The sequence below is a fragment of the Penaeus chinensis genome, chromosome 31, assembly GCF_019202785.1.
Source record: "Penaeus chinensis breed Huanghai No. 1 chromosome 31, ASM1920278v2, whole genome shotgun sequence".
Taxonomy (NCBI): Eukaryota; Metazoa; Arthropoda; class Malacostraca; order Decapoda; family Penaeidae; genus Penaeus; species Penaeus chinensis.
In genome coordinates, this window is record NC_061849.1 from 2900125 (window position 1) to 2915124 (window position 15000).

Consider the following 15000-nt stretch of genomic DNA (forward strand, 5'->3'; position numbering starts at 1 on the left):
GCGACGTAATGCCTCAGAGAAGTGTCATTTTGAAAAAAAAAAAAAAAAAAAAAAATATATATGTAAATGTATATATATATATATATATATATATATATATATATATATATGACCGAAAACTTGAAGTCTGGTATGGTGCTTTTTAGTCTGCTGAAGTCCCCTTTACAGTGACTGGTACAAGTGTACCATGAGCCCGAGTGATTTGCACTTCCCACAGTAAACCATAGAGACAGTTAATTACCCTTCCTCGTAAATGGTATGGGAATATTTTTCACATGGTGTGGGAGATAAGAATAATGTCTAACAGTTAAATGATGAACAGACTTTCCTATTTGGAGTTTTGTGAATTGTTACGTGATGTCTTTGAGGAAACAAAGGCTACATTCTTCACGCAATATGCTACTCCTTGCCATGTAGCTAAATATATGTATATTTATATATATATAATACACACACATACATATATATAATAATAATAATAATATATATATATATATATATGAAAATAAAAATATCCACAATAAGAAATGAAACATCATAACGACTGATTCACCGAAATGAATGTTCAATGTTTAATTTCTATTGTAGCTGTTTTCCTTTTCATCCTTGTGTACACGTTACTGTGTTTTGGTTTGTGTTCTCACACAGACAACACACACAACACAAACAAAACACACACAACACAAACAAAACACACACAAACGAAACACACACAAACAAAACACACACAAACAAAACACACACACACACACACACACACACACACACACACACACACACACACACACACACACACACACACACTCTCTCTCTCTCACTCTTCTAGGTGAATGAAATACAGCAGTGCCTATCAAATATTTCCTTTTATTAAGACCATTGATGAATGTAATTTCAAATTAGGAAATAAAAAACATAAAATGAATGAATCAAACAGGTCACAGCAAAGATAAAAATGATAAGTAACTCTTGGACGTAGTACATCATGCCAAATCTGTATTGTTGTCCAAATCCATGTTTCAGCTCAGGGACTTCACTGAGTAAGCATAGACAGATACTGAAAGAATGCATTAAACAAATATCACAACCCACAATATACAGGAAAACCTTGCCAGTAGGATGTTTCATTCTGATATAAAATTGAAAGCATTTGAAAAACTTCAAGAATTTTGCACTTTTAGTCTGTATTTTGGCACACTTGACAGTTGTGGGGGTACAAGCTTTCTGTAGTATATAAATCCTACCTTGCAAGGCAGTAGTAATGTTCTAAAACCAAGGCAATATGTCCTGTTTCTATGCATCAAGCCACAAGTACAATGATGTATGTTAAAACTCACACGATGTCTTCAAAAACTGAGGTGCTTTGACAGTAATTTCTTCATTTGCCGGTAAATGAATTTTTTTTTTTTTGTGTAATAGTATTAACTACTATCTATCTTTTAAAAAAATTGATTTCCAAGATATAAAATTATTAATAAAAAATGACAGAAAGGAAAAAAAGAAAAAGCAAACCTTTACTACACACAATCTTTGCTCAATGAATTGTTTGATGTACCCCTGTTAGTACTCTTCAGGTTCATGAATATATTTAGCCTGGGCACTTTTTCAAGTATTTGCCACAAAGTTTAAATGCAGTGGCTGTATGATCTTTGACCTTATTATCTCAGCATTTAGAGGCTGTCAATTCTTTAAAGTGACTGAAAGGTGTTACCTCTTCCAAATTAAATAAAAGACTGGATAATAAAGGTTAACAGGATATTTAATCCCAGTTGCAACCTACATTTTCACCATCTCTGGAAACATCCACTAGAATTTCCTATACCCAACCATGGAGGCCTGAATTCCGCCAACTGGTGGAATCAGAGTAACCCAATATACCCGCAGTTAGGATTGTGGGATGACTGACACACTTCACCGTGGCCCCTGGTGCATACTTTCTTCGTGCATCTGCACATACATGATGCACTGACCCCAGGGCCAATGTTGAGGACTTGGCCTGATATGTGCACTGGGCCAGATGGTGGATGTTCTATTTGACGCACCGATAGGGAGGATGGTGGGTCATTACCAATCGGGAGCTAGCCTGGAAAGATTGCAAATTTTAGTAACAAACATTCCTTGGCCTTTGATGATAAACATGAAAAGAAGTAATCTAATGGGAGTTTAGAGGGCATGGGCTAAAACCTTACCTTTTCCATTCATCTGTTCTTGATCAGCTATGCCCTTTAGTGGATGTTTGCCATTTCCGCATAAACTCCTCTATATGCTCCAAAACTGCACCTGAATTGTATAAACAGAACAAAAGTACTATTAGAAATATCCAAATACTGGTAGGTTTTCCATTTGAATAACAACTGAACATTAATTTCCCAATGAACTTTTGTTTACAAGAACCACATTGTTCAACCACTTACCAGCAGCATGGGCAAGGCCAGAGTGAGAGAAGGAGGAATTGGGTAACTGATGCTCTCCTGTCAAGAGCGTAACTGTGGCAGCCTTTACACTGGCTGAATTCTGCTGGACTTGAGCACTCAGGTAATGACAGCATTCCAGAATCTGGTACCATTCCCTGAGAAAAGGTGGTTGAATATTTTCAGAACTATGTCAACAAAATCCACGTTAAAAAAGGGGGGGTACTCGTTACAAAAGTGTAATAGTTAGAGACCAGAAAAATGGATAAAAGGGTAAAAGTATTTATTATACACTATGTATGTTATTTAGCCTGATTCTAAAAAATAGCCATAGCTTGAAAAGACAACATATTTTATGCAATTTTATAGATGGCTCCATAAGTTCTTAGTCACCAATGAGCTAATTACCAGTGCTGCCTATTTCACCTGTTCCCCATTATCCTTGATTTTTAAGAAAAATTTCTTTCATCTCATCTTGCCATTCATAATGTTAATAACATTAGAATATTTATAATGTCTACAATAATAATAACAGCATTGATACTGATAGCATTAGTAAATAAAAATATATCTTTCCTGAAAACTCAAGGAAATGTCAAATCAGGTGAGGTCATGTGGTTGACTAATTGACTACTTAGTGGCTAATCACTTGTGGAGCCATCTACATATAGAGACATTTCACAAAAGAATACTATGGTGAACTCTACATTTTCCTGGCAGAATGGGTGTAAATTACTTAATCTCTAAACTCAAAAAACACAGAGAATTAAAAAAAAAGTCACTTACCAAGCGTCTTTGTCCTTGCGTTTTGGGTATTTGATGAGCGGAAGGTGAGTCCTTTCATGAGGCCTCTGTGAGCGGATGAATCGAGAACCATGGCGGAACTTGATCTCTAACCAGCGAATGGCATCTCGAGCGCCCAAGCTGTCGCGCTTTTGCTGGTCCAGTAAATCAATAACTGTTTGGGAAAGAAATAAAAATGCTCTTTGAAGAATCTTTATCGAGTTTTAAATTCTACAATCAATAAACTAGCCTTCACACACACACAAACACACCTCTATAATGATGATGCCAAAATTTTCTGTGCAGCTCACTCATTTCAGTGACTGCTGGCAAACTTCTAGCCTATTTGACAGCTTTCCATGATGGCTATAGGTGTGCATGGCTATACAAGATTAAATAAATAAATAAATAAATGTATACACACATACACAAACACACACACACACACACACACACACACACACACACATAACACACACACTACACACACACACACACACACACACACACACACACAGCTCACAAATGTGTACACACACACACACACACACACACACACATATGTAAACATGCTCACAAATGTGTACACACACACACACACACACACACACACACACACACACACACACACACACACACACACACACACACACACACACACACACACACACACACACACATGCTCTATAATATCATATTATATTACAATGTACCTGTTTGAGGTATGATGATCATATGGGTAGGTTTTGAGAGTAGCATCTTGATAGCAGGAAGATGGTTGATAAGCACACTTGCATCTGGAACAAGGTACAACCCTAGAGTAGCACGCCTTGCTGTGCGTTCTTCTAAATTTCGTACTTCATGTTGTAGCCACTGTGCTGTGAGACTCTGCATTCCAGCTAGTCGCTTTGATTCCTTCTTGGCAGGGGGGACAGATAACATGTCATCCTCTGATGGGGAGGCCGAAGATTCCCTGCTGGTTGTTTCCTTTAAAATAAGAGAAATAGTTGTCAGTGGAAGAAACGGAAGAATATGAGCAACCCACTGCTAATATACTTCTATAAGCTTTGGAGGCAAGATGACACTCAACCAAAAACAAATACACAAAACTCACCTGTCCAACTTCTTTGTTCTTGCTTTCTTCAATAATGACACCTTCCATTGAAAAAGTGTACAGTCCTGTGTCTGTGTTGTGCCACAAAGGAGCATCCTGCCTCTTGTTCAGCTCCCTCCCAAAGACAGCAAGGCGACCAATTCTCAAAAGAACCTGGAGAAGTTAGAAGAATTTGATGAAACGTACAAAAAACTATATCAGAGAAATTTATCTACATGTAACAATTTACCCTAATTTTGCACTATACACTTTTTTTAATACAATACCAACAGCAGCCAGAGAGAATCTATCTTATAAAACAAAAATGACTGGTAGAAAACAAAAAAAAAAGAACCGAGACTAAATATAGTAATCAGTAGTTCAGATTATGATACAAAGAAGAATGTGTTATACTTACAAGTTCAGCTGACTTCAAGTTGAGTGATTTGTGTGATGTAGATAGATATGATGATATAAGTGTATGAAGCATTAGGTCCTCAGGTAAAGGTGTCTTGGAAAGAGAATCCAACATAGGGCTTTGGGAATCAGCTGACCCTGATACAGATTCTTGCACAAGCTTAATGACATCGTGCCGCACAATATTTGAATCTGATTGAGAAAAATGGATTTCATGTCAAATGCTTGAATAGAACTATACAAAAATATCTCTTTGTTCATGCATCAAAATAACAGATATCTATGAAAACAGACAACACATATTATATTATATAAAGTGATAGCACTTACTGCTTTTCAGCTGGTCAAAGTCAACCCGCAACAAATTCAACAACTTGGCAATGGCTGTCCATAAAGAATCTGCTGTCTTAATGCAAAGTTGTATCACTTCATCTTCCTTCTTCAGCCAATCACAAAGCACATATACAGCTGACAACATGCCTTCCTGACCAATCAATTCCAAGTGCTCACTTGCACTAAGGCCTTCCCACTCTTGGTCAGACTCAATCTTTACATCCTGAAATTTTAGCCACAATTAATTTAAATGAGATACAATGTATGGTGGGAAGCAATGAAAAAAAGAGAAAAAAAGAAAAAGAAAAGTTATTCATAACCGTGTTCTTAACCCAAATCCTCCGGGTGGCATGAAGAGATGACGGCACCTTACTGGCCAATGTTCCGGCACCCTTGCTGCCGGGCGTCATGAGTGATGACGGTCTCAATTTCACGTTTTTATTTTTTCTGGACACTCCATTCCCACAAAACTGATGGAGATTGTTCTTAAGTTCCCTTTCCCCCCATGCCCCCATCCTCCCTCCCTGTTCCCCCCAGTCCCCCCCATCCCCACATTTCGCCCCCCCCCCCCTCTTCCCCCCATCTTGTGCTGGAAATAATACAAATGAGGTACGCTAAAAAGGTGATGGTGACGAGGTGATATATACAAACTTATCTGATGACGCAAATCATTCTCAGCCACACCAAAATTGATTATTTCGCGTTTTACATTTGTTCGCGAATTTTTATAAAAGAAAACATCGAATCTACGGACTTCCCTACTCACCTTTCAATAACGTTTTACATCTCTATTCATTTTTGGAGAATACATGCTAATGAGGCTCTATATTGTTACATAATCATAATCATATAAATGTATAAAGACTATTATGTAAGACAAATACATGAACAATGTTACTAAGTCATTTTTCCTATCTTCACAAACGAAGTCAGCTACGGAGGTGACGGAGATTCGTTCTTGAGGAGATCCCTCATTCCTCCTCCCCCATTACCCCATAACAAGCATTCTTCTGGAAACGAGGTCGTATGCAATTATACAAACGAGGCCGGCTAAAAATCTGACGGTGACGAGGTTTCCTATGACCTTACCTTTTGACTAAGATCACTGTTAGCCAGACCTCTGTTCCTTGAACATGCCTCGTATTATCACAGTTTCTCGCGCTCGTGCTTCTCGCTTTTCTGCCGGCCGACCATCTGGCCGCAGAAGCGATTTACTAGCGCCCACTGCCACGAGGGGAGCACACGCCCGTGAAGGCTTCATGTCTTTCACGGACGTGGGTGAGCCTCAGCCATCGACATCCCGCGAACCCGTCGTCGCTCCAGTGCCTGCCGTTCCCCTGCTCGGAGACTCCGACTGGGAGGACGAGGAAGAAGTGGACGAGGATCAGGTAGACGATCCCGACTACTTCGACGACGGGGACGATGCAGATAGTGACTGCACCTATGATGAGTTGGACCGGGACGAAGTCACTCTTGACTACGTCTCTGCCCACGACACCTCCATCGACTCCGATGAGCCCTTGTCGGAGTACGCCCGCCGCCATGCCGCCCGCAACGCCCCTGGGTCCAAGGGTTGGAAAGGTTGGTTCAAGGAGGAGAACGTGCCGCGTCGCCACGGCTTTTGCGGCACTCCAGGCCTGAAGGAGGAACTGGGACTTGAGGAGGACTCAACGCCCAGGGAGATCCTGGACTGTTTCTTCCCCCCTGACCTTTGGCAGACATTGGAGACCCAGACGAACTTGTACGCTGAGCAGCACCCGCAACACCAATCGTCGCATATGAAGGCCTGGGAAGATAGCACTGCAGAGGAGCTGCAGAAGTACATAGGTCTTCGTCTTCTAATGGGTGTACAGCCCCGACCTTCTTACAGGCATTATTGGTGTGATAATCCTCTTTTGAACAGCTCTGTTTTCCGTCAGACTATGACGAGGGATCGGTATGACCTGTTGACAGCGAACCTCCACTTCAGTGACAACGAAGATCCAGCAGCAGCAGACGACAGGTTGTGGAAACTGAGGCCTGTAATGGACACGCTGCAAAGGACCTTCAAGGAAGTCTTCACTCCGGAGAAGATAGCTGTCGACGAGTCACTGTGGGCTTACAGGGGACGTCATCATGCTGTCCAGTACAACCCGTCCAAGAGAGCAAGGTTTGGCATGAAAGTCTACAAATTATGTTCCAGTGACGGTAAGGCAGCAGGATATACTTCGGCTTTCCGAGTTTACATGGGGCAAGACAGAAGTGACGTCCCCGCAAGCATGAAGGCAGTCGTAGACCTCATGCATGAAGCAGGTCTCTTCGAAAAGGGGTACCAGTTGTACCTTGACAACTGGTACTCCTCGCCCACTCTCTTCCACTACCTACAGTCCCGGAAGACAGAGACCGTCGGCACGGTAAGACTAAATAGGAAGTTCATGCCAAAGGATTTATCTGTGAAGAAGAAGGGCGAAGTCGACATCAGGACCTCGAGGGCAGGGATGTTGGCGATGTCATGGTTCGACAAGAAACAAGTCAACATCCTGTCGACCATCCACAGGGGAGATGAGATGGTCGACCTCCCACCCAATAGAAGAGGGGAGGTCCGAAGAAAACCTCTGAGTATTGTCGACTACAACAAAGGGATGAAAGGAGTGGACATAAGCGACCAGCTAGCTCAGTCATATCCAGCAGCTAGAAAAACGAATAAGTGATATGTGAAATTGTTTTACAACCTGCTGGATATGGCTATAATAAATGCGCATGCAGTGCATAAGTGGTTGGGCGGAAAAATGACACAACTGGAATTCCGCGTCCAGCTTATAGCTGAGTTGCTGCAGCGGCCGACGGGGTTGAAGGTGAGGAGGACAAGGAGCGTGACACCTCAGCGAGCGGCAACACCATCGCGATCTCCCCGGTCACCTTCCCAGCCCCGCTCCAACAATATGACCCACACTATCGAAGAAAATGATGGTGGGAAGTATCGCCGCTGCAAATACTGCCGACAGACGAAAGGAAAAAGGACCATGTCTCGCTTCGTCTGTCGGCTATGCGATGTCGCATTATGTCCCCCTTGTTTTACCCCTTACCATGCAAATTGAAATGAAAAATAAAAATCTGATGTAAAAATTTGTTTATGTCAACCAAACCTCGCATCCTCATCAATGAACATGATATAAAACCATAATACAAAAGCTGTGCCCCTATAATATCTGATATGGACAGTATGGAGAAAGGATAATATAATAAAAGAGTAAAAAAGATGAGAAATTCAATACATTTTCCAATATAAGGTCGCAAAAAGCGATTTATTCTCGATTTTACACATACACTTTTCATCAATCTTAGTAAAACCAAGTAGCATTGGAGTAATCCCGCGCTATGTGTGCGTAGCGCGTACCCCACCCCGCGGGATAAATCCCCGGAATATGAGTTTAGGCCTACGCGGTAGCCTCCCGGAAATGCCCGTAGAGCCAGGGATCGCCGACCCGGAGGATTTGGGTTAACCCCTTCCCAACGGGTCAAACCCTGAGGTGCCATAACAAACCACTTGATCTGTGGTGTGCGGCTGTATGTGGTGGCAGTGTGCCAAAGCTTGCTGTACTGAACTCCCACGCTCAAAGTTGGTGTGTTGCCATTGATCTCCAGAGTGTAGAGTTTTTAAAATATTTTCTTCACCCGTCATCAAGGGGTTAAGCTCTGGCTAATGATGAAACTGTTGTCTATCAACTGCCTTGATTATTTGCCTCTCCTAGCATATACTATTACTGTTTCTAATAGTTATTCTGGTATTTGATGAAAAAGCTGTAATTCATTTAAAAAAATCTATCGGCATCAGTATGCTGAATATTTCAGAGGAAATATCATTAGCTACATAATTACTATTCTTACTTCATCTGAATCGTCATCTTCTGATGAGCACAGCTGAGAGAGATCAAGTTCTTCTTCTTCTTCCTCCTCCTCTTCCTCACTTGACATTTCATCATCCTCTGCTTCTCTATCATTATCTTCAGCATCACTTGCAGAATCATCTGAACCAGTATCCTCTGCAAAATAAAATTAATTCATATGACATCCAGAATATATAGTCAATTCTGCTTGACGTCCCAATGACTTAAGCATACTATCAAGTGACTGCAACCTAGCAACTGCAATGGCATATTACCTTCAACACACAAACTGTTGAAATATATCTAGATTCGATTAGATTGCTTTAATTTGCTTGCTTGAGGTATCTATGTTACCTTTGTCACATTGGTTTGGACTAAATTTCTTTTTGTTAGAAGGACACTATATCCATATGCAGGAACTGTTAAGGTTTGTGATGCAAAAAGAACTAGACAAAGAAAACGGATAATGCTGACTGCTCAATCTATTCCATGTAATCTGAAATATTTACCAAAGACAGTGAATAATGGAGGAGCCATCTTGTAACTCACCATCACTGAGAACGGGACTGTCATCGTTCACCTTCCTTCTCCTCCTCAAATTTCTCAGCCTATTATTTCGTCCCTTTTTCTTTTTCTTCTTGGTAACTTCTCCTTCAACTTTGTCGGTGCTTTCAATATTTTCTTTATTTCCCTTCTGTCCGTCAGTTTCGTTTTCCTTAATATCTGTCTCTGTCTTCTGGAAAAGTGATAAATTAAGTGCTCAATCGCTCAAATATTGACAAATATCAATACTATTGTAAAGTCAAAGAATAGTTATTTTTTAGGTCTTAAGAAAATGAAACAAGGCCTTAACTGTATTGATATGTACGAGGGTCTCCAATAAGATTAACCTCCTCACCTTTTCTGAGTCTGGAAGGAGTGTCAACAGGAAAGACGGATCCACAAGCGAAATGCGCTGCTCTATACGGCTTGTGACATGGGAGATGAGGGTCAGCAAAACAGATACCAGGAGAGCTTGAGCCATGCTTGTGTGAGACAACCCTGATCGTAAAATTTTATATTATAATAAATATACATGTGATTATAACTTTATTTTTTAAAGCAATCTACCAAATCATATGTGTGGGTGTGTGCAGCATGTGCGTGTGTGTACTGCATGAGTGTGTTTGTATGGCGTGTGTGTATGTATGGTGTGGGTGAGTGTATGTATGGTGTGCGTGTGTGTATGGTATGGTGTGTGTGTGTGTGTGTGTGTGTGTGTGTGTGTGTGTGTGTGTGTGTGTGTGTGTGTGTGTGTGTGTGTGTGTGTGTGTATGGTATGGTGTGTGTGCGTGTGTGTATGGTATGGTGTGTGTGCGTGTGTGTGTGTGTGTGTGTGTGTGTGTGTGTGTGTGTGTGTGTGTGTGTGTGTGTGTGTGTGTGTGTGTGTGTGTGTGTGTGTGTGTGTGTGTGTGTATGTGTATGGTATGGTGTGTGTACGTGCGTGTGTATGTGTATGTACAGTGTGTGTGTGTGTGTGTGGGGGGGGGGTCATGCATGCATAGTGTGTGTATCCCAATGTAATTGAATTAAAACAACATTAATTTTTAATATCAAGTATTCAGATAATGACTTAATGTAATAATATAATAAAAAATCCTCACCTTGCTTCTTCAGCCTCTGAGTACATAAAACTAGTACTGCACAGAAGGCCACCACTGATTCAGGTGTCAGACTGAAGAGAGGAGTCTTCTTGGCTGGTTCCACTGGAGAGTCGCAACCATTTTGGACTGTTGGAGTGTGACCATTTGGTGTTGCTGATGGAGAAGGTGACCTCTCAGAGACATCATTGTCCCCATCATCATAGGTCTCTAAGACTTTCCCAAGCTGAACAAGAACATCCTGACAAAGCTGGTAAGAGAATGAGGAAAAAGACGAGATCTTTATTAACTGAAGATGAGGAAGTAAAAAATCTGTTTCTCACTGGTTAATACAGAACTATGATAACTTTGGTGAATTCAGGAATGAAATACCTGGAAAACAGCTTTCTTTAACACTTGAAAAAGGCATGGTTTCCCTTGTCAGAAAATAAGAAGGATGACCATTGTTTAAAGTCCATTGACAAGACCTCAAACACTTACCCTGGCAACTTCTTCAGTAGCTCTGTTGTTAATAAGGAATGAGACAAGTGTGAGAACAGTATGTAAGAACATCTTCTGGTGGTCTGCAGCTGTTTTATTAATTCCATTGTCAATTCCTGTTTCATAAAATGCACGGCTTTTGTCTAACAACCGTTTTAGATTTCCTTCAGCTGCCTCAAAAGCTTTTTCACATGTTAATCTGCAAAAAATACAAATATGCAATTATAATTTATTTCCATGGAAAGAACCTTTATGTAGTGGAAAACAAAACTAATTCATTACTGATTGAAACAACACATTCTGCCTTTAAGTGAAAATAAAAATAGAAATTGTACCTAACACTAAGAAAAGCAAGGAAATGAATTAATCTTGTAATTGTTTTCCAAAAGATCAATCATTAAACTTACGCTCTTAGATAGTGTGCTGCAGCAAGCAGAGGCTGATCACTGTTGGTGTACACTGTTGCTAAGTTACTGTGTGTAAGACCTCCTTCCCGGTGGTAATGGAGGGCCTGTAAAGGTATAAAAGCTGTACCAGGCTGTACCAGATTGTGACCACTCTTGACCCATTAATGATAGAAAATGAGTGCTATCCCATCATCATTGATGGGGATCTTACCAAGGCATAGTACAAACCAGTATTCTAAAGCTGCAACTTTACTGTGTCAACTTTGCCATTCATAGCTCTGGCTCCTGAAAATTTCACTATTGGCTACATCCATCCTTGTAGACTTAAATTGAAACAATTTGGCAAGGGCCTGGGCAGTGCAAAGTTGCCATTATGAGAATTTTGGCTGAAGGCTGGAGTGATGGGAATGTGCACATGTGCAAAAAGCTCTTGGAGGGTGTGTGGCCTATAAACACATTTATCATAGAGAGAGAGAGAGAGAGAGAGAGAGAGAGAGAGAGAGAGAGAGAGAGAGAGAGAGAGAGAGAGAGAGAGAGAGAGAGAGAGAGAGAGAATCCCTGATAAGGAATCTACAGGTACATCTAGATGGGGAACTGTTCCCTTCTTCTGACACTTAAAGGGCACTCTCATGCACATGTTCCTTGGAAGCAATGGTTGCAGATCCAATAATCTTTATTTGCACTCATAGATATCAAAGTGTCTATTCTTCAATGTATTCATCACTCACCTGCAGATAGTAGCGAACTGGTAGATGGTAAGGTGGTGGTGATGGGAGGTCTAGCATGTAACGAGTCAGATCCCCCAAGCAAGTGAGGCAGCGATGAACTGAGTCAATGCTGTTTTCTCCAGGGGAAGCTGCAATGTTTTCATCATCATCTGCAACCAGAAGAAAATGCAGTTAAAAAAAGTGAAGAAAACTGCACCAATTGAGCACCATAATGAATAAAACATAAAAGTTTAGGATTATTGGCCATATTTTTACCATTTTGATACTGATAATCATAAAGATGGCTGTACTGGCCTTACCATTACCAATACTATCTGCATCTTTAGTATACAGGAATGATCTTCAAACATCACCAGCCCATTTCCTGGCAGATGGGATGATGCCTCAGGAGCCTGACATTTCCTACACATGGTGTTGGCATGCTAAAGCACATGGGCTTTGCAAAACTTTACCCAATGTGAATCGATCAAAGACTGCACTGCCTCTTTCACTTCCTTATATCATAACAAAAGACTAACATTAAACACACCAATGCTTGAGATTGGAAATGGCTCTTAGCATTAGTAATAAAAAATCTACTTTCATTTCTATGTTACCAATTTTTCATACTACACTTATATTGGCATCAAATTTCTTTACTCTCAATTTTCAGATTAGTTATACACACACATTTTTACCAGATATGCCTCAGTTTATAATTATTTAAAGGGTGTGATAGCCCTTGATAATATGCCTTTTAAGTCTAAAAACAAGGAAGTGAAAGACTGTGTCTGTGTGGGAGGGGGGTGGGGAGGGATAGAGAAGAGATAGAAGAAAAAAGAAAAAGGGGATGGAAAAAAGAGATGATAAGAGAAAAAAGGACACAAGAGAGAAGAGAATACTGGAGAGGGGCCTAAAGGAAAACACATGAAAGATATGAATATATATTTTGTACATACTCATGATCACTCACCCTGGCCCGGATATGGAAGAAGATCAGCCAAGCCTCGATCTAGGTGGTGGGCCTGAGCTAATGTATGCAGCAGCTGATGGTAGTATGCCAGACCAGCCCACAGATGGCCATAAACCCAGCATGCTTCTGTGCTTGACCATGCTGTGCCCTGCAACACATTAGTTAATTAATCAATCCCACAGTGACTGTGTGCATCCATTTTTGCTATAAGAAGATGAACCAAAATGCCAGTTAACAAGGAAATGTGCCATGCGAGATCAGCCTACTTCAAATTTTGCGCCCTTAACACTTGTTTGCTAGCTTGGCTTTGGTTGACTATTCTGGAGCTACAGCCCCTAAAAAGTGGGGTTAAACTTGTCTTAGCCTCAATTACTCGAAATACACATATAATACAGCCAAAGAGGGTAAATATATGTTTTGATGCTTTTTATTTTTTGCTTCAATGGCTAATGGGCATACATCCTGGCGTGGGAATGCACTGTCACCAATGTGCTAAGGCTGCTTTAATTGACATCAATGTAGTGCTAGTAGATAAAATGTAAGGGGTCCTTCAATCTTTGCGAATGAATTTCCTATGAAATTTCCTTTCATAAAAAAAAAATAAAAAAAAAGACAATGCTGCACATTAAACATGAACAACCTCTATGCAATAGGACATATGCATGCATATTGAACTCTTGTCTCACCTTCTAAATGCCATTGCTTACTATATCATCCCAACTTTATTTGATTGAAAAACATAACTATGGTAATTACTACTTGAACTGGATACATAGGGTTTAACACATTTTCAAGTATCAAGTGTCTATTACAGTACTGTTACTTACATCCAAAGTAAATGATTAATACCATTTCTTGCAAGAATATATTTTTGTATAAAAAGATCTGATATTTCCAAATTGAATGGTTGAGTTTTCAATACTTCTTACTATTAGAAAAATAACCTGACTTGAATTTTACCCTTTACCTCAACCTAAAAGTATATACATATATACATATATATATATATATATATGTATATATATATAATCCTATTTTGGAAAGGCTCTGAATTAAAGGAATGAAGTTGACTTAATGCCTAAATTTTGAAAGAAATAATCAAGGGATTTTTTTTTTTTTTCCAATTTCAGATCTCAGCAGACATAAATAGGATCTTATAAACTTTTTCCTTTTTACTATTCTTCCATATAGAAAAATGGATTATGCTTACTCTCTCTTTTTAACTCCATTTTAATCCATTGCCGATGGGCAAGGCACGTACGTCCATGCCATACCCACTGTGAGTTTACTTGTTTAATTGTTTTTACACATAGATGGTTACACTTGTACTAAGTCACCAGTGAGCCAGTTATCAGCCTGTCTTGCCAGTTCACCCTTTCAATTGATTTACGAAAATATTTTACGTTATCTTATTTTGCTGTTACTAATGTTGATAACATTATAGTAATTATAATGTTTATAATAAAAATAACACCATCGATATTCATAGCACTAGTAAAATAATACATTTTTTTCGCCAATTCAAGGAAAGGCGAAATCAGGTAAGGTCACAAGACCTACTAATTGACACCTTTGTAGCTAAGCACTAGCAGAGCCATCTATGTGCAGAGACATTTCACAAAAATATAAAAAATGAACACAGCATTTCCCCCATTTTTTATTCATTTTCCCCAGCGTCAATGGGTTAAATGATAGTGGTACAGTTGCAGAAACGAGTTTCTGTACCTCCTCTGGCAAACTAACTCCCTAAGTGGCAACACCTCAGTAGTAGTAGTAATACTAGTAGTAATGTACAAAAAAAAATTGATGAATATTACCCAGGTTTGCCTGAAGTGTTAATAAAAAAGACCTATGAAAAGTAAAAAAATATCAATTTCTATGGCTCTACAGCAT

General features: G+C 39.9%; 1 protein-coding gene across 2 annotated transcripts in view; it reads right to left on the reverse strand.

Annotated features, from left to right (window-relative positions):
• Positions 1–844: 844 nt before the first annotated feature.
• LOC125041748 (nonsense-mediated mRNA decay factor SMG5-like) overlaps positions 845–15000 on the reverse strand; it is a 16983-nt gene continuing 2827 nt past the window's right edge. The window contains exons 3-18 of one of the 2 annotated variants that reach the window (XM_047636999.1): positions 13108–13255; positions 12156–12304; positions 11428–11531; positions 11021–11219; positions 10544–10790; positions 9799–9941; positions 9450–9633; positions 8902–9056; positions 5032–5257; positions 4703–4893; positions 4306–4458; positions 3905–4178; positions 3195–3366; positions 2412–2566; positions 2187–2277; positions 845–2080 (exon numbers count right to left, since the gene is read on the reverse strand). In XM_047636999.1, the coding sequence (XP_047492955.1) occupies positions 2210–2277; positions 2412–2566; positions 3195–3366; positions 3905–4178; positions 4306–4458; positions 4703–4893; positions 5032–5257; positions 8902–9056; positions 9450–9633; positions 9799–9941; positions 10544–10790; positions 11021–11219; positions 11428–11531; positions 12156–12304; positions 13108–13255 (2568 nt within the window). In that variant the 3' untranslated portion in view covers positions 845–2080; positions 2187–2209. Of the gene's footprint in view, positions 2081–2186; positions 2278–2411; positions 2567–3194; positions 3367–3904; positions 4179–4305; positions 4459–4702; positions 4894–5031; positions 5258–8901; positions 9057–9449; positions 9637–9798; positions 9942–10543; positions 10791–11020; positions 11220–11427; positions 11532–12155; positions 12305–13107; positions 13256–15000 lie in introns of both variants that reach the window. The other variant, XM_047636998.1, reaches the window with a different exon arrangement.